A 21,498-nucleotide genomic window follows, 5' to 3' on the forward strand; every position below is an offset into this window, starting at 1 on the left:
TATGTCAAAGAGAGACAGCATGAGCAATAGGAAGGTATTTTTTCCACAAGCTCTCCTGTTAAAAGGTCTCATCTCTGAGGTGAAGGGACCAACTTTACGACGAAAGGCAATATCAGCTGCAGGAAACCATTCAAGGCCCTGGCCTCTGCCTGTTTTAGCCCACCCAAGGGCTAAAACATCAAGGTGTTCTGGGATGGAGACAACTGTCCTCTGAAACCTGAAGTCATCAACGGAGGTCACACAAGCCAGACAGAAATCCATTTTAAAGAGTACAGTTCAACCACCTGTGCAGTCTGCATTAAATGTGTCAGGAGAGTTTTTCACTTGGAGTCAAAAAGTCTCATGGAACAGGTTTAGACCTTCCTGCAAAAAGTCCAGCATCTCTTTCTGGAGAAGGCGCCAGAGTGCAATTACAGTCAGCTGGCCAGTGGTATCGAGTCCTCTTTGGTTTGTTCCCTGAGCTCTTCCTAATGGGGTGTACTTGCTAGTCGTTAATCTGACGGACTCTAGACATGCAGTGCGGCACTTGGCAGTCATCCTTACCTTTCAGACCAATTTAAAGTTACTGGTCCACCCCTGGTATATGTCTCAGAGGGTTCATGCCGACACTGAACACAGGAGAGGAGAGAATTTAAAAAGAAAAACACAACAGTGGCATTATTTGTCACCCCACAATCCAGCCTCCCTTCCCGCCTATACTGTCCCACCCACCTCACCGGCCTTTGCTCACAAACTGCCTCCGAGGCTCTGGCACGATTGCAAAGAAAGATAACCCTCACTTGCCTGTTGCCAGGAACCGGTGCATTGCCAGGAGGAGTTGCGGTGATATTTTAACCTTCATCTCGCTGTCTGTCTGCTTGAAGGCAGAGAAGTCCTGCTTCCTGTCCCGATGAGCTACTTTCTTTTTCGTCTTGTTATCAGCTGGGGAAGGGAGGGTGGGAAAAGAAAGGAAGGAAGCGATTTCTGTTAGAACGGGGTCCAATACGAACCACACTGCCTGGAGTCAGCCAGGATGGCCACCCAGAGCACAGGGTGCTGGCAGACCCCACTGCAAAGCCCTGCTCATCAGCATGCAGCACAAACCAGAAACAACCAGTGAGCTGTGAAGCTGTGGGGCCCTGTCCTGCAGAGCCCATCATCCACAGCCTCTGTTGCCTTGATGGGGGAAAGTCTCTGCTTGCAGACACCTGATCGCAGAGCGGCTCTGCACATTACAAGTAAAGCGTGTGTGCATTTTCAGGTGGGGAAGAAGAGTCCTGCTCAGTGTTACTAAAGATCTAAAGGTGTTGTTTTGCAAAAATAGCTGTGATAGCTGCTTTTTCCAAATATGTTCCCTAGAAAATTCCCAGCAAGCACACAGAGGAAATATAAAATAACCTATTTTTTATGCTGTACCACAGCTTCATTGACTCTTCACAACTGTGGCAAAATCCACATGCCTTTGGTTAAAGTAATTCCCAATGTCTAGAATATGCAGTTTCTTTTGTCCTGTCCAAACATCAGTAAAGGTTGGCAAAGTGTACAGCCAGGAGGTGGGAGACGTAATTCATCTGTGTCTTAAAAGAGGCTCTGTGGTGGGGAATCCCCATTTGTGAAAAACAACATGAAAGCGACATAAACAACCCAGCAATTGTCATCCACCCACTGAGCTAATCTGCCAAAATGTTTAAGAAACCAGGTAAGCAGAGAGCTATGAGTATGTTAGAGTATGGTATACATCAATTCCAGGGAGAAGAGGTCTCTGCTTAGATGGCAGGGTCTTGCTCTTCTCTGCTGACATGGTGGCCGTGTCTATAAGCAGCAGAATACTGTCAAATAGCTCTGAGCTCCACTGTATAGTGCAGGAAATCCAAGTGTTGAGGCAATTCCTGTGAGCCCCTCAGAGCTGAGGCACGGCTCAGGTTCTAGGGCCTTAGCAGGGAAAAATCCTGAGAACACTACAGCTACTTGTCTATCAGACCCTTAGTCAATTGGTTTAAAATGACTGTACTTTTCAGGGACCACAGGTAATTCTGGTACATTGATTCACTGCAGACAATTTGGGCAAGCACACAAAGAGGTGTAGGTGAAGCTGAGACTGAAACTTTGCACATACTCCCAGCTGCATGTTGCCAGATTTCAGGTTATGCATGCAAAGATGATTAAAGTGATGCACTGTAGCAAGGAAGCCCCTGAGATCTGAAGTCCTTTACATGTCCAAATATATTCTACAGACTACATAAATCTCAGAGTGGTGGAGTTTGAGGATTGGAAATGCACATTACCGGTAATTTACACGTTTCTAGATTTTCCCAAGTCACGTAGTCTTTTAGATATGAATACATTTAGATCCTCAACTTCCCATGGACAAGCCTGTACTACAGGACTATCACAAACTAAACAGCAATACTATACTGATAGTAACTTACCACGTCTGGATATCTTGAGCTTATTCTGTGAGCAGTGCAAATCAGAAAATTTGAGATACTTGCTCCCAAGTGCATGGAGAGGAACAATGATGACCCATACCCTTTTTCTTTTTTTGAAACCAGAAGCCTCTTACCCTAGTAGTACTTTATCCAGGACCTTGGCTACATCAGGGACCACACCTTCTCTTCCAAAAGCAGGAATAGAAACCACTCAAGGGAGTGGCTACAAACTAAAAACAATCCCTGCCTTAGAAATACAGTCTGAGACAGAACTTATCTTGAAGTTACAGGAAAGATGGATACCAAAGCAATAGAAAGTGAAGAGGAGTAAAGTCCCCTAGCTGTAAATAGGTAAGAAGAATAGAAACTGTGTTTTTTCTGAAAAGCTCAGAGAATGTTAATTTTAAAGTGCTGTACCTGAGAGGCTTTCATCACAAGGAGCTCCATCATTGCTCTGTTCAGGGAGGTAAAAATCACCACAAGTACAAGTTTAGGCCCTGGGACAGAGAAACATCTCTGTGCATCACCTGTGGATAAACTGTACCTTTGCAGGCTTCACACTGCATTTTTGGTACCTGAAGACAGGGCCAGCACATGGGGAAAATGCCTTAAATCTTTCTGTCTGTATCAGTCATCAAGGTAAGAGACTCAGGCTCTAAATCAAATGATGGGTGATTTCAACTCCTCCTACTTTTTCCTTGGCAGGTTATCCAGAAATCTTCCATCAAGAAAAATGTTACACAGTGAGAGCAGAGCCACATGGCTTAAAGCCACTATCTTGGCTTATTTTTACAAGGGATGGTCTTAAATTGTTCTTCGCTATCCAAACAACTTTTGAGCTTCTTGTACAAGATAGGAACCAGGGATTGGATTGTGACAGATGTAACTGAATATGGACCAGGTATTTCCTGTCTGTCCCTTCTACAGTAAGTGAGATGGAGACACAGGCACTGAAATTATCTTGGCACGCTGAAGTGATCTCAGCTTACAGAGTGCTGTGACGCTGTTTGGTTCTGCAACGTGAACAGTGCAGTGCATGAGAGATATTCTCACTATAACTTTTGGTGAGATATCAACACATATTGCAACCATCTTCAGTAATTTCTGGGAATACTTAGACTTTTCCTTAAAATCAAAGGCAACAAGAGCTTCTGATGAATGAGAGAGCTCAAGAGGAGTGATCCAAATACGATTAAGACTGTGATCTCTCTTGTAATATTCCTGAACTTCGAGGCCTGATGCATAACATGAAAAACGATTGCATAGACTTCCCTGAAGGAGCCAGCTACAGAACAGGGAGTTCAATCCTCAGATCACCAATTCAGTTGGATGGGCAGGCAGGCTGCAGGCTGATAGGTCCTGCAAATGCACCGAGGCAATGTTCTAGGAAAGTTCCTATTCTCCTCCTGAGCTCTTTGTCTTTAGGACAAAGGATACATCTGCAGCAAGATCCAGACAAGCCAAAGAGGACAAAAATATTTTATCAAATGGACATGTAGTTCTGTCCAGCACACAAGAACTGCACAAGGACAGAGACAAGCAACTGCTTGAGATGGACATTTACCAGATACTCCAGGAAAAGAAGGTACAGTTCCCAGAGGACTAGACTTGTCCATAGTCGGTACCAGGATGCCTAGTGCAGGCAGTCAGAGGTAGAGGCCAGAGTCTCACTCTGCACACCTCATGTCCTCCTCTCCCTCATGCTCCCAGTGATGTTCACACTCAGGTTGATAGCCTATGCCCCACACACTGCACAGGGCTTTTTAAGCCTGTGAGATTGTTTCGTTTTAAAAGAAAGGTTTAGGAACTAACTAAGGCAGTTTTGTCAGTTCTTTTTGTCTCTAGCTGGGAAAGTCAAGTTTCCCTGTGTATCACTCCTATTTAAGCAACTGAAAGAAAGTCAGTGGGATAAAACCTGAAGCACTTTAACAGCCTAACATTGTTTCCCATAAGGATGCAGCTCCTTCAGCCTACGGGTGCTAGACAGCAGAAGGTTAGCAAGTCCATAGTCCTAATGGCAAAAGCATTATTTTCTAACTGGTGTCAATCACCTTGGCGTATCGAAAGATTAGATTCCAGCTATTGAAAGCTCTGTTCTCCTGACGTAGGATACTGATGTACACCAAGCTAGGATCTGTAGGCCTTGCCAGACAAATTGGTGTGTTTTTTTTTCTACATTGCTACACTTCCACTGGATGACAGTGGAAATAATAGGGCAAACAATTTTTATTCCTGTAGCTCCACAGTTTAAATGGGAGAAGTGATACACATATCAAAAGAAGTGCGACGAACAGGTTCAGGGAGGTGATTCTCTCCCCTCTATTCTGCTCTTGTGAGATCCCACCTGGAGCACTGTGTTCAACTCTGGGGCCCCCAACACAAGAAAGGCATCAACCTGTTGGACCAAGCCCAGAGGAGGCCACTAAGATGATCACACGGCTGAAGCACCTCTCCTATGAAGATAGGCTGAGAGAGCTGGGGCTGTTCAACCTGGAGAAGAGAAGATTAGGGGGAGACCTTATAGCACCTTCCAGTACCTAAAGGGAGCTTACAAGGAAGCTGAAGAAGGACTTTTCACAAGGGCATGTAGGGATAGGACAAGTGTGAATGGCCTTAAGCTGAAGGTAGGTAAGTTCAGATTAAACATTTGGAAGAAATTCTTCCCTCTGAGGGTGTTGAGGCACTGGAACAGGTTGCCCAGAGAGGTTGTGGACTCCTCATTCCCAGAAGACCAGGCTGGATGAGGCCCTGAGCCCCCCAGTCCCTATCCATGGCAGGGGGGTTGGAATGAGATGATCTTTAAGGTTCCTTTCAACCCCAATCATTCTATGATTCCACATATTTAACCTACCTGTTTCAACAGCTGTTTGGAAATAGAAGTGTTCGGTAAGATGGAGTCCTCCCCTCAGAGAAGCAACTTCCCAAGGCTAAAAAAAATTCATTAGGTGAAAGCTGTAGAGAGCTGCACTGCTGCAGCTGCTAATAGATGGACACCAGCCCGGCATGGAATGTCCCTGCAGCACGGCCTGGCCGGGGGTCCTGCTTGCCGAGACACACAGCTGAACAGCACAGGGGTGGGGATGTACAGATTCTGTAAGATGATGCTTACAACCAGCCTCTTCATCCACAACATGCAGAACACATGCACAAGGGTGTGTTAAGATATTTCAGTTGTAGAAAAATCCTAGATTTTACTTGAGGCAAGCCACCTCTGAATCTGTATGCATGAAAAACAGCAGGATTCCAGTTGCACTAAGGTGATGATTAAACTTGCCTTCAAGCAGAAAGAGCTAAATAAGACAGGTCACCAGTCAAACCTGGATCAGAAGGGTGAACAAGCAGTCTATGCAGTCTGAGGCCAACACAGAACACAAAGCTTTCTCTACCGGGCCTCTGAGAAGGTTGCGAAATGCTCTCCCACCATGACTAGAGCCGTGGGAGTGCAGGACAGATTCCTGTAGTGTGCCAACCATGAAAGAAATGCTCCAACTTTCCAATACTAAGAGCCAAACACACAGACCATTCTTCATGACACTGGCTGAAATGCAGTCAGAGTCACCCACCTGTGTCGTGACAGAAACCTCTTCAGCATTCCCTATACAAAGTCTCATGCTCAGAAGTACTCGGTCTACCCAGATGCTGATGGGTCAGACATATTTAATACTTTTTTGTGTTCCCATCTTCTGCTTGCTCTCAACATCTCTGCAAGCCATAAGACATGGCAGAATAGAGCCATCTGAAGAAATACATTTATGTGGCAAGCAACCTCCAGAAGTTCAGCTGCAGAGCCTCAGCAGTGAGAGCAGCTTTCAGCAAAAACTGTAAATACACTACTGCTTCTACTCTAACGCAGTTCAAATAGGTTTTCATGGAAACAACAGAAAGGCACAGCTCCAACACCAAGGTCAGCCATTTTATCAAATTTCAAGTTTCCATCAAAGCAAAACAAAACATTTCTAAAACTTCAGAACAAAGTGTAACAGCGCTGCCAAAATTTTTCATAACGTCTAATTTTAAGTAAACACCTAGTACAGGGCAAATCAGTCCAAGGGTTTCAAGTTGGCTTGATCTGAGCTGAGCAAGGCAGCTTGATCTAATAATGAACAGCATCAGAGATGGGGTTACTAGCCCTGACACTCTCATATCAACACCAAAAATGAGCTGATTTAACACATCATGGACAGTAAAGTACCTTCAGTGAACCCAAAGTATGTTTCCATTGTTCCCATCACTACACCAGCTGGAGGTGGTTACAGCACTTCAATCTGCCCAAATCCAAAATCTGTTACACTTTCTGTGATCCTCACAGCTTCTAGGGATTTCTGCTCTCTCCCTTACTGCTACAGTTTCCTTCAATTTAAGCAGTGGACTGAACTTCAGTACCTCATAAAGAAATTAGGAGTTCACCTCCACAGTACATAGCACGATTCACCCCCAAAAATTTTGTGCATCCTCCAGGAAGCCTAGAAAGTTTCCTTCCTGTTCTGAACCAGGAATTTTCAACAGTAAAACCTTCCCAAGAAGGAGAGTTTTAAGTGAACTCAATGTTCACCGACTCTATTTTGTTAATCTAGGAAGCCTTCAGATAGCAAAATTAAATTCCCATTTCCTTGCTTTCTAACATGCTATTAATGGACAAAGCTTTTTTTGTCCTGAAGAACAACATGGCATAATCCATGTGTTTTCTCTTAACAAACATGGGGGGGGAGAACATTGAAAACCATATGCAGTGTCTTCACTCATAGAAACACGAAAACACCTCAAAGGTAGACAAAGACAGGATCTTTTTAGAGTATAAAAGAAAGTCTGAATTCAGCCTGTAAAAGCATTATGCTGTAACTGATTAACCCAACAATTCATTTGCGAAGGTATGAAAAGAAATCAATACTAACTGGACCTCTGTGATTTGTATACTGATTAGACTGTTCAGCATGTCGCAAAACACAACTGTGATTTACACGAACCTTTGGGCACATAAATACTGGTAAAATACTAACCAGCTACAGAAAGCAGTTCAGGCAAAACCAAGTAGAAGTATATCTACCCCTGAGTGTAAAGTGCTCATCAGGAATTTGGCTTGGAGGGAAGACAGAAGATGCTTGCATTGGCCTGAAAAAGATACTGTAGAAACATTCCGATCCCTTTCATGAGGAAAGAAGAAGAAAGCAAAGGACAGCTGAAGAGTGTTAAAGATACTTAAAATTATTATTTCTACTATAATAGGATCTAAAGACATCCTTGTGCTGCACGCACATAGTAAAAAATAGCATCTGCCAGCAAGTGATCAAAATACAGATAAGACATACGAAGAATGACAGAAAGGAAGTCCTGTATGCACAGGCCAGATTGTGCAGATGGAAGAGAAGCAAAGACACTTTAGATAACTGGTCAAAGATCAGATAAACTCTAATCTGGGAAAGAAAAGGATCCAGATCTCTCAAGTCCCAGGTAATGGCTGACCTACAGCATCGTGTCCCTCAACATATGTTAACACAAGGAAGGAAGGAGCTGTACTGACTGATAAAAACAGAAGGCATTTAGGACATGCTGGTTTTCGGCCCTGAAGAAGACTTTCCATTCTCAGGAATTCTGAATGAATGACAGAGAGAGATTCTAAAGAGACTCCTTTCCTCTTCCTTGAGGCAAGGTATTTGCCTGCCTTCTTGCTAATGTATGGTAGTACCTGGACTACAGACCCTTGAGACAGAGAGAAGACAGGGGAAAGCGAGTGCTGTAACAGAAAGGTTTAACAAGGCCACAGTGGTGGAGAACAGGTAGCAGGAGAGAAAAGATTGTTACAGATGCAAACCTCCTTGATGAAAAGGTCAAATAAAGACACTTGTACTGTTTCTGAATTAATACAGCATAAAGCAGTGAGGTACCCATGCTGTAAAACCAAAAACTGCTTCAACCACTTGAGGGATCTGCAGGTCATTTTGTTAAGGAAACTTCCTTAACAATTCGACCATTAAGATTTTAAATCAGCAACGTAACATCTCTCAAAACACAGCTATAAACACAATTGCTGCTGGATGGAGTCTTCTGTCTCATCCATAAACAAATTGCAAATATTTCTACTCACTGTATAGATCTGTTTCGTCCAGAATTTCAGACTTGATGATCTCTTCAATCACATCTTCTAAAGTGACAATTCCCAGAACTTCATAAAAAGGATCCCCTTCTCCTTCATTGTTTACTCTTTGTACTATAGCCAGGTGAGACTTGCCTGCAAGGAGACAGATCAGCAATTCAGACATTTCAGAAATTCCTGAATGATCAGAAATTATAGCAGAACTATAGACACACAGGCATAAATAAAAGACAAAAAGGTTGGCGTCAGGTTTTATGAAAAAAGGTGCAAAGTTTAACAGATGCTTGAAATCATAATCTGGTTTATGTCTGAGATACACATTCCTGGGTCACATAAATCCACCTAATACACTAAAAGAGAACAACTAAAGAGATGAGTGTTCCCATTCTAATGTCTTTCCCAGCAAAACAGTCACCCTGGCATTGAATTCATTATATTATCTTGTTAACAGTTGTTCCGCTTCCTGTCTCATGCACTGGCAGAGGAAGGCCAGGTTGGGGCACTCCTTTGCAGTGAGGTCCCGTAGATGTTCTCCTCAAGCTTGGAAACAACAGCAACAATGGCCAAACCACAGAAGCATGGGGACAGGGCAGAGCTGGGGAGAAGGGGTCAGCCCAATCCATCAGTTTCTCTTTTTCTCCTCCCTTCCTCAAAAATAATTTATTTATGTATTCTCCATATGGAGGGGAGACAACTTATTTTGGAATTAATTAACTAAAATATCCAAAGTGACAGTGTCTGATCAACAAAGAGAAAAGCTGAGATATCCTAGTGGCTCTGAAGATCCCTGAGCTGTGCATCATTTGCAGTGAATTCCTAAATTCCTTTCTGCCACAAGGAATAATGATGATGACAATATTATTATGAGCCTTCAAATTGGCTTTGATACCCTCGGTTGCCATTTCCCTGACTGCCACTGAAAGCCAGTCTTTTGTAAAGCTGCATAATTAGTAACATGCATTATGCATTGAAAGGGTCACCAAATGCAAGTGGCATTTTGAAGTACTAATACAGCAGACATAAATATGCTTTCTGAATTATCAGGAATTAAGCAACGTTGCCTCACATTCTTCTTTGCTGGTATCAAAAACGATACTTATCCCCAGTTGCGGAAGACAACCAAAATAGTCCAGCGTTGCTTACACCCCCTTTATAGGCAATAATGTCTGCATGTTTTAAGATTCAGATTATTAGACTAACAAGCATTCAAACTATTTGAACCCAGACTTACTCATGCTTAAAGAATGAAAATATCCCGAACAAATTAGACAAGGGAGGAAAACTTATCAACTACTGATATAAACATTGCATCAGGTCAAGTCAATTCACTTTGGTAAGTTTTTCACATCTGCTTTCCCAGGGACCCAACATAAGCAGTTAAAAACAAATTCTTGGTGAATGCTGTCTGTCGAAAGTTAAATTCTTTTGCTATTCCCAGCTTGTGATCATTTAAAAGGAATTTTCCAAAGCAGGGTCTAATATTAGACTCAAAATGAAGTTTCCATTCCACTTAGGCGATATTCTCACCAAAGTAACTACTGCATAATCTGATTGTCTTGGAGCTACTCGTTTAGATGCAGATGGACATACTTTAAATACCAACTCCACAACACTGCTGAGTCTTATCTTGAGGAGACCTTATTCTACAGTGAATTAATAGAAAGATGATTTTTAAACTATCAATATGCATATTGTACTGAAAGTCTTTCACTGTGCCAGATTTTACAGGTTTTATTTGTTTGCATTACTTGCAAGACCTCCAGCTCTTTTTACCACTCAATGAACTTCATTAAAATAAAAAGTGACTTCATAAAAACGTGAAAGATTTAAGTGTGGTTATTATTGCCATTCCCCTATAATATATTACTCCAATTATATCTTTTCAGTATAACAATATTCAGTAGAAACTGTGGCACGAAATAATATTACACAGACAAAACAAATATTGCAATTTATTCCCCAGTGCCTGCTCAGATATTAGTATATTTGCTTGCAAGTCAAAAGGCATGGCTCCTTCCAGAACCATTTCTACCACAGACCAGAGCAGCTCATTAGCACATGCTTATTCAGATGCTAATTCCTCAGGATGACCATTCTCATACATTAGTAAATGGAAGATCTGTAGAAGTGGGTTAAATTAAAAAAACAAAAACCCCGAAAGACAATGCTATCAACTTGGTGTTTCAGCTTTGATCAGAATAATCAAATTTGAGTCTTTTCCTCCACTTCTGTACTGCCTATCATAATAGTGAATCAGGTAATGAAATTTTAAATTTTGAAAAGAACAGTGGAGTTCTGGACACATCTACAAGCAATAGGAGAGACTTATGAAAATGGGATTGGGGAAGGACCTGAGCAGCTGGCAATACAATGGGAAGTTGTGCACAGGTTTCATCCACAAACCAGTTACATGCCCTTTCCAGCAGAGTGGTCCCCACCAAGAATTCAGGATCACTAAAATACGTTATGCACTCCTCATGTGAGTAGCTGATCCGAGCAACAGTACCTAATGTGAGACAAGTGACCAAAATCTGTACCAGCTACTGCCCTCTTAAACAAAGTGAGTATATCCAAACTCAGGCTGACAGTAACCTTTCTTACCTCTTGACTGTCAAGTTTTCCTGTTCTGGACTTTCACGAACTCATCACTTTGTTGGGGTGAGAGGAATTGAAGCCAATGCAATTAGGCTGCACCTAAAAGCCTGACTTTTGCTCCCAAGTCTTCTCTTTCCTTTCCACTGGCTCCAATGTCCATGTAGTGACTTGATGAGACAGACTAGATCCGAAAATTACATTTCTTGGGGTTTTGCAAGATAATTTTGACCTGGATGCAATAATTTGCCAGAATTCATCAGACAGTGGAACAAGCCCCAGAGCTGGTGATGGAGATATTACAAAGATGCATTCCCAGACTGGCTGCCCTCTCAGACACAGATGACTGCAATATACTCTCCACGTATGGAAGTAGTCAAGGCAGAAAAGGCTAAAGGAAAAGCTAGTGGAGTGCAGACTTCTTTATACATCGTAAAAGAGCACAACACAGCATGTGCTCAGCTTTAAAAGTGGTCTGTGAGTAAAATAATGACTCCTCTGAGTGTTTGAAATAGAAATGGGCTACAGCTTTATTCAAATACTTTATCAGGACACTGGTAATTGTTATACCATTTTATTCAACTGAGAAAGAGAGGTTTCAGCTTGTATTTCCCACTGCTAAGGACATATAATACATATCCAATAAAGAGCTGAATAAGGTAAATGTCTAGGTAAGGACACCTGAACTGTCTGTAATATTCCTAGGGCTTTGAGAGCAGAACACAAATTAAACAGAGAGAACAGGTGTGCATGGAAATGATATAAATAAGTTCTGTATTTCACTGGTTAGGTGAAATATAGAAAACTGTGGTTAGGCCACAGTCTCTAACCATACTACATAGATGACACTAATACTTTAATCACTTGTTTTAAGTGTTGATACAATGAGATTTAGCAAGTGGGCAGCTCTGCAGCACTGCCAGATCTCATGACAAAGGCATAAATGACGTGAGTGATGTGTGACCCACAACTCCTCTGTGGCCACAGGCAGGCAGCATTTGCTTTCTGCCTCAGCTTCCCCCATGTACAGCGATGGTCAGTGACACCACCAAGAGCCTGTGGAGCTTACATGTGTACATGGCTTGAGCTACAAGTTGTGACAAATTTTAACCTCTCAGTTACATTCATGGGCAACTAAAGCGCCAAGCAGTTTTGTTAAATGCAAATCCAATCTCATCTCATTGCTTAAAACCCTGCCACTCAGCTTAGATTTTGCTCTGTACCACAACTTCTGATTGATTAATCAAGCTAATTAAGAAACATGAAGATACTTAGTGAAATCCACATGAGCAAGTGAACCTAGAACGAGCTTCTGGGAGTCCATGTGGTTTACTGACCACACAGAACAGAACTGGAAGAAGTGCCTGAAATACTCATTCTCTTACAGCACCTTGACCATTTCTTGAAAAATTTATTAACCAAAAAAAATCAGTGCTAAATCAAAGCTATGGTAGACATTTATAAAACAGAAGATTGCTTTAAAGGCAGTCTGTGGTAAAACAAGAATCAGGTCAGACAATTTTTGTTAAAACCAGTAACGTGAGTCTGCTGTTGGTAAGTGCCCTGGTATGTTAAGCTATAGCCTGTTTAATATGCCTTCAATGACATGGAGAAAAATCCCAGGAGGCGCTTAGTTGCCCTTGAATTTACTAACTAATGATCTGTGCTTCTGAAAAATCCCCCTGTTTATTCTTACACGACTGTTTTCATTTTGACTGATTTCTACAAAGGTAAACATTTGGGTCTGTCAGTGAGATTCACAGGTTCAACAATACATTACACAAAACAATCAATTTTAAAATGTGTTGTATAATTTAACCATTAAAAATAACTCCCTCTGGGATGGCCCCAGCTTGCAAGCAATTATACCAAATTAAAAAGTGTTTTCCTAAGTTTCTTTTCTGCAGCACAGTTCAAGGACGTTAAATCTCTATTCTTTTAGCAGAAATTTGCATTCATGCTGTTTGCTTTTCCACTTTGATTATTTTCAATGGGGAAATCAGACTGCTACTTTCTCCACACACACACACAAGCTGGTGCATGCTGCCTTTGGGTTCACCACACACCATTCACAGAATTAAGACAAACCCCAAACTTCTGCACAAACATAATCTAGATTTAGACTAGGCTTTTTAGATCCTGCTCTTTTCAGCAGCAAAACACACAATTTTGAATATATGTTTGGGAAGGGAACCTGATAACTAATGTTCATTTAATACAGCCACATGAAACTCATCCAGATCCTCAAGGAAATGAGCGAAAGTATCAGCACAACCACAGGGAATACAGCGATTCTCCTTTAAACTGGAGAGCTCACAGACTTGTACAAACATTAACTAGAAACCACAGCAGCCTTCACAGGAAAATAAAAAAGTAGCACTTTAAATAGACTCTTTGTGTTAAAGTCCATTTAGTGGGAGGACATCAAAAAAAAAGCAAAAATCAGGGAGAGTTTCAGAATGACTTCCTGACAGTGAATTGTATTTGTAAGGAATACTTTCCCAGGGGAAACGACAGAAGCTCAGTTACTTGCAACTTTGAAAACTCGACTGGACAAAGCTCTTAGAAAGGACTCAATTACCGTCCCCTGCCCTGTGGCAGATGAAAGAGAAGCGATGAGCTAACATTTTCCATCTCCAGCAGCCTATCAGTCAGTGCAGGCGCTCCGACCCAACCACTGCCTACCCTTCAATCCCTTCTGGTAGGACCGTGGTGAGACACAGGCTGACAAACTTAATTTGCTTTGCTGATGCTTCTAAATGTGAGGGCGCAGCTCTAGACAGGTGCAACCTGCTGCAGCTTTACATGCAACTGAACTGAACCTGGCAACAAACTTGGATCACAAGCTGGGAAATCACCATAGGTACATGAGTAAAAGAAATTATCTGGGAACCAGAAATAGTTCGAGTGCAAAGAAAAAGGTCATTTCAACTTAGAGCTCTGCTATCAAAGTGGAAATCTTAGGTAACAATAAGAAGTGAGAACATCTAGGGAAAACTATTACCAGGTGTAGGCAGGCAGCAAGAACAAAAATGAGGAGTGAAAAGTTTCAGAAACTCCCTGAATATTATTAATGACTCCCTTGCCATGAACAGCATGACAAGGCTTCCCAGTCAGGCAGTCCTTATGCAGTAGGGAGTTTGGGCTGAATATGGCTGGTGTTGACAATAATCAGGGTCCGCGAGGGTGTGAAATGCACATCACTAGCTGGGCTGCTCTCAGTGTTGGCCAGAACTCTGATTTCAGCCTGGTAAATGAACAAACACAAGCTGCTTCCCAAACCTGGAAGCTACTGTCTTTGAGAATTATCCACTGGATCTGAAGGAGAGGAAGAGATGGAAAACATAACACTTGAGAGAGAGAAAACTCTCTTGAAAGCAAAAAGGGTTTGGATACCTCTCTTAGGCTCTAACCTGAGTACGAGGTTGTGATATCAGGACACTGGTGGCTTGAGGTGAGAAACAGGCTGGAAGTTTTAAAAAATAAAAAAATCAAGGAAGCACTTCAGGAGTGCAGCAACTAAAGTCAAGAGAAGAGGTGGCAACAACAAGAAGAGAAAATATTGAATCTGGAGAGAGACCTAGTGTTACTTGGGCTGACACAGAACAAAAAAGTTCATATAAAATTTAAGGTAAGCAAGCAGAATATTGAAGTCATTCTTGGTCATGGTTCAAGTCTTCCACACCAGATTCAAAAGATACTGAAGTGTGACTTATGCTGATGTGATTTTCCCTGTGTGTCCACTTCCCAAGGCATGTAATGACCTTTTGGAAAGAAGTGTAAAAAATGCATCTCCTTACTGCCTCACACCTCCACAGCATGGTCAACAAGGATTTTTTCTTAGTGTTCAAGGACCCTAAAAAGGAGCCATGCTAATTTTATTACTTCCCTGTTTGTTCAAGATTGTCCCACTGATTTCAGCATTCCTTCAGGAGTGAAGAGCAGACACCCGCCAGCAGAAATGCCGCCAGCAGAGGGAGCGCAAAACCTTGGGTTTGCAAAATTCAACGCTTCAGGTCCTCCCCAGACCTCAGTCCCTCCGAGAGCAGATGGAGAGGACAGGTCCTGGATTCTGGCATCGGTGGGGCCAGGCTGCTGAATACTTTGAGGGATGTGAACAGCTGGAAATCCAGACCGATGACCCCTTTCTGCCACGGCCTGTTCAATGTCTCCTTCTGCAACTTTTCATTGCTGCTATGACTTGTACCCACCCCACCCTCCTCCCACTTCCCTGCCCTAGGGGGGACAATTTCTTGAGCCCTTCATAAGGGTGCAGGAGAGGAAACCATCACCCTTGTTAGTCTCCTCCAGTCCAAGAGGCTGCTTCCACTAACCAACGGTTAATCCACTAAATGAAAACAAGAACACCAAGATATGTTTATGAGCAACAAAAATAGAAGCCAATCCAAAACAACGACGAACTCGGATGACTTTGATGTTCAGGTAACCAAAACACAACACCAACAGAAACAACAGCCTTATTCTGTATCATTACAGCCAAAAATCCTACTGATCTAATCCTCCCCCTAATCCTGCCTCTCTCAATTCCTAGAACAGACTGAGTTTAATTCAGGGAGCTTCTAGATTTTGGCATCTACACCAAGAGATTTTAAATCCGACAAAGGTAAAGTACTAGAAGGCACAACAGAAACATGTTTGGACATTAGGAGGAGGTTAGCTGAGGCCAACATGCTTACATAAGGACCTAAACCTTATGCTGAGAGCAAAGAGCACAAACTGAAAAGGAAGAACAGCATCTTGGGGAGTGTGAAAGGAACTCAGGGCTGGATATACTCTCTTTTTTTTTTTTATTACTACCATCAGCTCCTATAGTTTACTTTTAGCTCACTATTTAGGACATAAATTTAAAAAGGTTCTTGCATTACCAACATCTTAAATCATTAATATTCTATTTTAATGACTTGTTTTACTTCAGGCCATTTATATCACATGTAGTCTGCAACTCTAGCAGCCACAAACCCAGCCTGATCGATGGTGCCATCAGATTTTTCAAGCTCAGTGCAAGGCTTTCTAATTTACGTTGCGGCAGGAGCCAGGGGAAGCTTAACAAAAATCTACTCGGTTAACTTTCTAAATTGGTGACAACACCTTCATCCAGCAGGATTTCTAGAACCCCAGAACCACTTACATGTGTGGGCTTTCACAGCAACCAGGGGACAAACACGCCTGTAAACACGATCAGTGCCGGTGACCTTGACTTTGCATGAGTGCAGCATCAGGGCCACGTGAGCACTCGTGCTCTGACACTGCACGTTTGTTTCTCTGGAATGTAACATCAGTGCAGGGATTCATGCGCTGCCATTACAGAGCAATTTCCAACCACTTCAGCAGAACACGAAGGATACTGCAGCAATCTGAAGGCACAAGAAACACAAACACCTTCTCTCACTGGCTTTTAGTTTGGGTCAGGTCCCACGAGGTGTAGTAATGAAGGACCAGCTGCTGCAGAACTGTGCTTCACACTGTCAGCAAATTCATTGGAAGTGGGGAATGTCCTCCGTCTGGAAAGTGACTCTTTTAAAGGCTGAAGGTATGGCACATCTAAATGTAGCAAAATGCCAAGAGAGACCCAAAATTATGGATCAGAGAAGCTCACCGGAGTGACTATTTTCAACTTTCTTAAGGCACATTTTCACTTTGCTTTGGTGCAATTTTAGCTAGCGAGAGATCACAGCTGAATGCTGGACCCATGTCTCTTCATCAAGAACCTGTACAGATCAGCAGGTATGGATGTGGCAGGGGGAAGTAATTTAAATCACCCAAAGTCATGCTGGAAGAGTCTGACACAAAAAAAGTACATAAGAGCACTTGCGATTTCAGAACTGGGCATCACAGATATTTAAATGCCTACAAACTGCAGGAGTTTTGCAAAATATTAATACAATAACACAGAGGGGAGAAAATCCATGATTTTGCTTTTTTTTTTTTAGGATTTAAGTAGATCTTATCTTGATTATGTGTTATTTTCAAGGCCTATCAGGCAAAAAGCTAGCAAAAGAACTAGTTCAAATGCTCACTCAGCATCCTTGGGAAAAGGAGAGATTACAGAAAACTGCCTTGTTTGAAAGATTGACAATACTGGTGGTATAACTGAATGTACTCTTACTATTATCGAAGAAAAAATGTGGTATGACTGGCTTTGTTCCCAGGAGTTATCAATTACTCATATATGTAAGATTTTCATGTGAACTACTAATACAACATCATCTTTCCATAGAGACACAGAAAGATTAATTTTCTCAAAAAACAGTATTACTGGGTCAGATTTTAGAAATGGAAACTTCAAAGATCAATCTCTATGGCAATTATGCTATTAATATTTTTAATTACTGACTTTACTCAGAACCTTTTTAAAGTTTCCATTTGTGAACAACCATCTAATTAGTGGGTTTTTGGGCCACCCTGCATAGCTCTCTGGTAGGCTGAGTTTGTCCAGAGCTCTTGAAGGAGGAAGGAAACCTCTCAGATAAGACCGCAAAGCCTTGCTCCTTCAGCAACAGCCACTGGAGAGAACTGAAGATAAGGTGAAGAGGAGAGACTAGCCCCTTAGCAACAAGAGACTGGAGATAAATGAAGAGAAGAAAAGGAGTCTAAGATATTGAATTTGTGAACTTGCCCCCACTAGTTTTGCTGTGATGAAGAGTTCCTTTACTCCAGAAGACTAAATCAGGATTGCTCAACAGCTTTCCAACTTTTTCCAAGGGTGTGTATGACAGGGGATGACGTGTAACTCACGCCTACATTACAATATTATTCAACATCTCCTTGTCAATATTTACACAAAGTGATGAGCTGTAGTATTTTAGTGACGTAACAGGAATTATGCGAGGAGGGTATTTCTTTCATCTGCCTGTTTAGTTCAGGGAAGGTGTAGTAGAGCCAGTGCTGTTTTCTTTGGTATTCTGCAGAAATCTCTATCATTATTTTAGCCCCATCCAAAATGAATGTTAATTTATTTGCTCCCAAATAACCTAAGTACTTGCTTTAATATCACTGACTTCTGAGGCTTCATTTATTTTGACAATTTTACTCCAGAACAAGCTTTGTGTCATAGTTTCTCATAGGGAATGGGGCTATTGATCTAAGCAGAAGACCTTTTCATTCAATCACCTCTGGCAGGGGACAGATCTCTATTGTCTCTTTAAGACTGTTCAGCTTGTTTGAAATCGTGTGTGTCAGAGCATCTCTATGAATTTATCTAAGCCTAGGCTCTCATACTTTTCTACTAACACCATGTAACAGAATTGCATCAAGGTATCCCAGGACAGCAAGAGCTCACAAGTGTCCATTTGAATCATCTGATACACATGATCCATTCACCTGATGTACCCAACTCCTCCTGCAACAATCTGATGAGAGTTATGGTGAAGCACAACTCCACTAACTATGGAAAGAACCTCAATTACCACAGCTGAACCCACAGGCACAGGCCAAATCAGCTTCCCTTGTGAGGGCAGAGGGTGAATTAAAACTCAAGCAACCCATACAGCTTTGCCCAGAAACCTGTGTCCACGCTAAGAGTGCTCTGACAGTGGCAATACCAGCATCCCTAAAACATTCTGACCACGGAAATGCCATCAGAGCAATGGTGTCCTATTGTGACTCCTGCATCGCATTTGTTTACTTTTAGCTAGGGTTAGGCTGAATTCTTCTACATTCCCATAAACACTAAAGTTAAACAGCTTGAATTTCTGCTAGAAAAGACATGGGCAGCTAGGTCACACAACATACAATACACGCAGTTCATTGTTATCTTCCGTGACCGCTTGAAAATCCAAACATTCTGGGTATGCCACTGCAGCACAAGTCCCAACCAGAAAACCAGTCTACTAGGCTCTGAGGACTTCCAATTAAATCTATAGTATAAACAACAGTATTTATCTAGCATATTAACAATAGCACAACGGATGTCTGCTGCTGTATGTGGTTCCAAGGACTGGGGCATGAGAGTTTGGAAAGCTACAGATTCACAGCCAGACCTCTTCTTGGAGTCTGCAATGCTCTTGAGGTTCTTTCTGCATCTTCTGCATGTTCAAGAAAGGTCCCATCACAAATGCAGCTACTGGCTAGGTGATGCTGCCTTCACAGAACAGGTAAGGGCTGAGCTCTCATCTCCACCTCAGAGGGAGCAATAGGGAAAATCTTCTCTCTTGTCCACACACGTTTTCATGAAATTGACAGAAACATGGTATGTCAATGACTTCTAAAGCTATGGAGGACTAGGACAGGTAAGGAAAAAAAATAAACTACAAAAAATCCCAAACGAAATAAAAACCACCAGACAAAAAACCCCCCACAAATGCCCCCGAGCAACCTCCCTCACAGCAGTAACAGTGCAGACCCTATGCCAGTCCCCCAAACACCAGAAAAGAACAAACTTCAAAACACTGCTATAATTTCCACTTGCAGGAAGAGGCTGTCAGTCCATCACGACAGTAAAGGAAAAAAAAAAAAAAAAAAAAAAACAAAATTTGCTAGAAATAAAAATTATTATATAAATCCCTACTTTATACCACGCACAATTTGTTTAATTGAAACACCACGTATTTCCAAGTAGAGCTCAAATACACACAGTCTAAATAAGCTGAACTATGCATGATCCACTGCTCTGCATCTTAACGCACACCAGGTTAATACACGTGAAAGCGCCCATCATTCCAGAAGCCGGGAGAGCCCGGCCACGCACACGGCACCGCTGTCCTTACAAGGGTTAGACAAACAGACCAGCAAACGCTGGCAAAAGGAAATGCATTTTGAGTTCACAGTGGGGCTATCGCTTGGCTATTTCTGTAGCTCCTGCATCTAAAAAAAGATCCAGTTCACACAAGTAGCTATTTTACCTTACTGTCCCACAAGATCTAAATGCATTTTTTCCGATTACACTTTCCCACCATAAAATACACAACAAAATGTGACACATATTTTTAAATATTCCTATGAAGGCATTTTGCTTATATATAGAAACATGAGTATATATGGAAACATACAAACCCCTGTGTTTATATATAGATGACTCCTCACTGTACAACTAATATTAGTTCATGGAACTGAAGTCACACACAACAACAACAAAAAAAATGAATTAAAGTTCTAGTGAGCCTTGCCATAAAATACACAAAGCAGAAAAAAACCTCTTGGATTTATGATAATCTCTGTATGAAATGCTGAATGGTAAATTCCCTTGAGAACTTCTCTGACACAAGAAATACATAACAAAATAAACAAACGAGGAGACAAGTCTAAGAGGCTCTCACTGAAGAGACATCTAGTTCACTCTTTTCCCTTTTTTTTTTTTCTCCTCCACTCCAGCAAAATCTCTGTCATGAACCAGAAGAGAGGCACAAAGAAGTCTTCCTGGGGGCCTCTTCTAAAGCCCATCTCCTGGAGAACAGAAGACCATCAACTTCACTAAGAGAAAGCATTTCAAATTACTACCACAATTCCTGCTCTTGTGAGAGTTCCACACTGTAATGCCCCATCTGTATAAAAGAAATATACTATGATAGTTACATGAAGGTGATAAAAGTTCTTCATAAGAATTATTTGCACAAGTGTGAGAAGTTTGACTTTTACTCTCTAATTATTCCTCCATGGTTCGGTGTCCCAAACACCACATTTCTTGCACTTAACCAAAGGATGAATGCAGAATTGACTAATCAGTTTCAGTGTTTAGTCTGAGGGAGACAAAGTAAGCAGAAAATATGAGAAACATTTTTCTAAAGAGATAAAATTTAAATACGTTTTCCAGGAATTAGTAAAATGGATGAAGAATACCCCGAGTCTCAATCCCATCTCATCTATTCAAGCACTTATTCTATCCACTCACAGCACTTATACTGCAGTCCTTAAATAGCACAGGAGTCTGTTTTAACATACACTCAAAATCCCCTGCTTGAATGCCTTCCTTGATGAGTACAGAATCCTGGTTTTCATGAAAATGAGAGTTTTCAGCAGTAACGGCTGGACACTTTTGTAGAAATTTTACAATTACCATCAGTAAAAAGGACACTTGGATGACCGGAACACTAAGCAACTCAAGGTTTTTTCTAAATAAAACTACAGCTACTGAAATGATGGCACAGTCCATAGCCAGCCCTGTGCCTCAGGGTTGTAACTCTGTAACATGCTGGAGTCAACTGGACAAAGCAACCAACTGAGGGCTCTGAAGGGTAAAGGTTAGAGTAGGCACTGTTCTGGAGCTTAGTGGAAAGCCTCAGGCAATAGCTGTTTTTAACAGTAGTGGCAGATGGTTTTCCAAAACTGAAGATACTTCTTTAAATCCTTAAAGGCTGGTGGCATCTCACCTGCTTATTTCCATGGCAACTGCTTACCAAAAAGCTGTTTATCCTAAGCTGTCTTCTCTCCTGCCCCGCATCTCCTGTTGCA

General features: G+C 41.8%; 1 protein-coding gene across 1 annotated transcript in view; it reads right to left on the reverse strand.

Moving 5' to 3' along the window:
- CNNM2 (cyclin and CBS domain divalent metal cation transport mediator 2) overlaps positions 1–21,498 on the reverse strand; it is a 120,170-nt gene that overhangs the window by 21,419 nt on the left and 77,253 nt on the right. Inside the window, exons 2-3 of the mRNA XM_017804009.1 lie at positions 8,491–8,634; positions 784–921 (exon numbers count right to left, since the gene is read on the reverse strand). Coding sequence (XP_017659498.1) covers positions 784–921; positions 8,491–8,634 — 282 coding nt within the window. The remainder of the gene's footprint in view (positions 1–783; positions 922–8,490; positions 8,635–21,498) is intronic.

The sequence above is a fragment of the Lepidothrix coronata genome, unplaced genomic scaffold (assembly GCF_001604755.1).
Source record: "Lepidothrix coronata isolate B3197 unplaced genomic scaffold, Lepidothrix_coronata-1.0 Scaffold8, whole genome shotgun sequence".
Classification (NCBI taxonomy): Eukaryota; Metazoa; Chordata; class Aves; order Passeriformes; family Pipridae; genus Lepidothrix; species Lepidothrix coronata.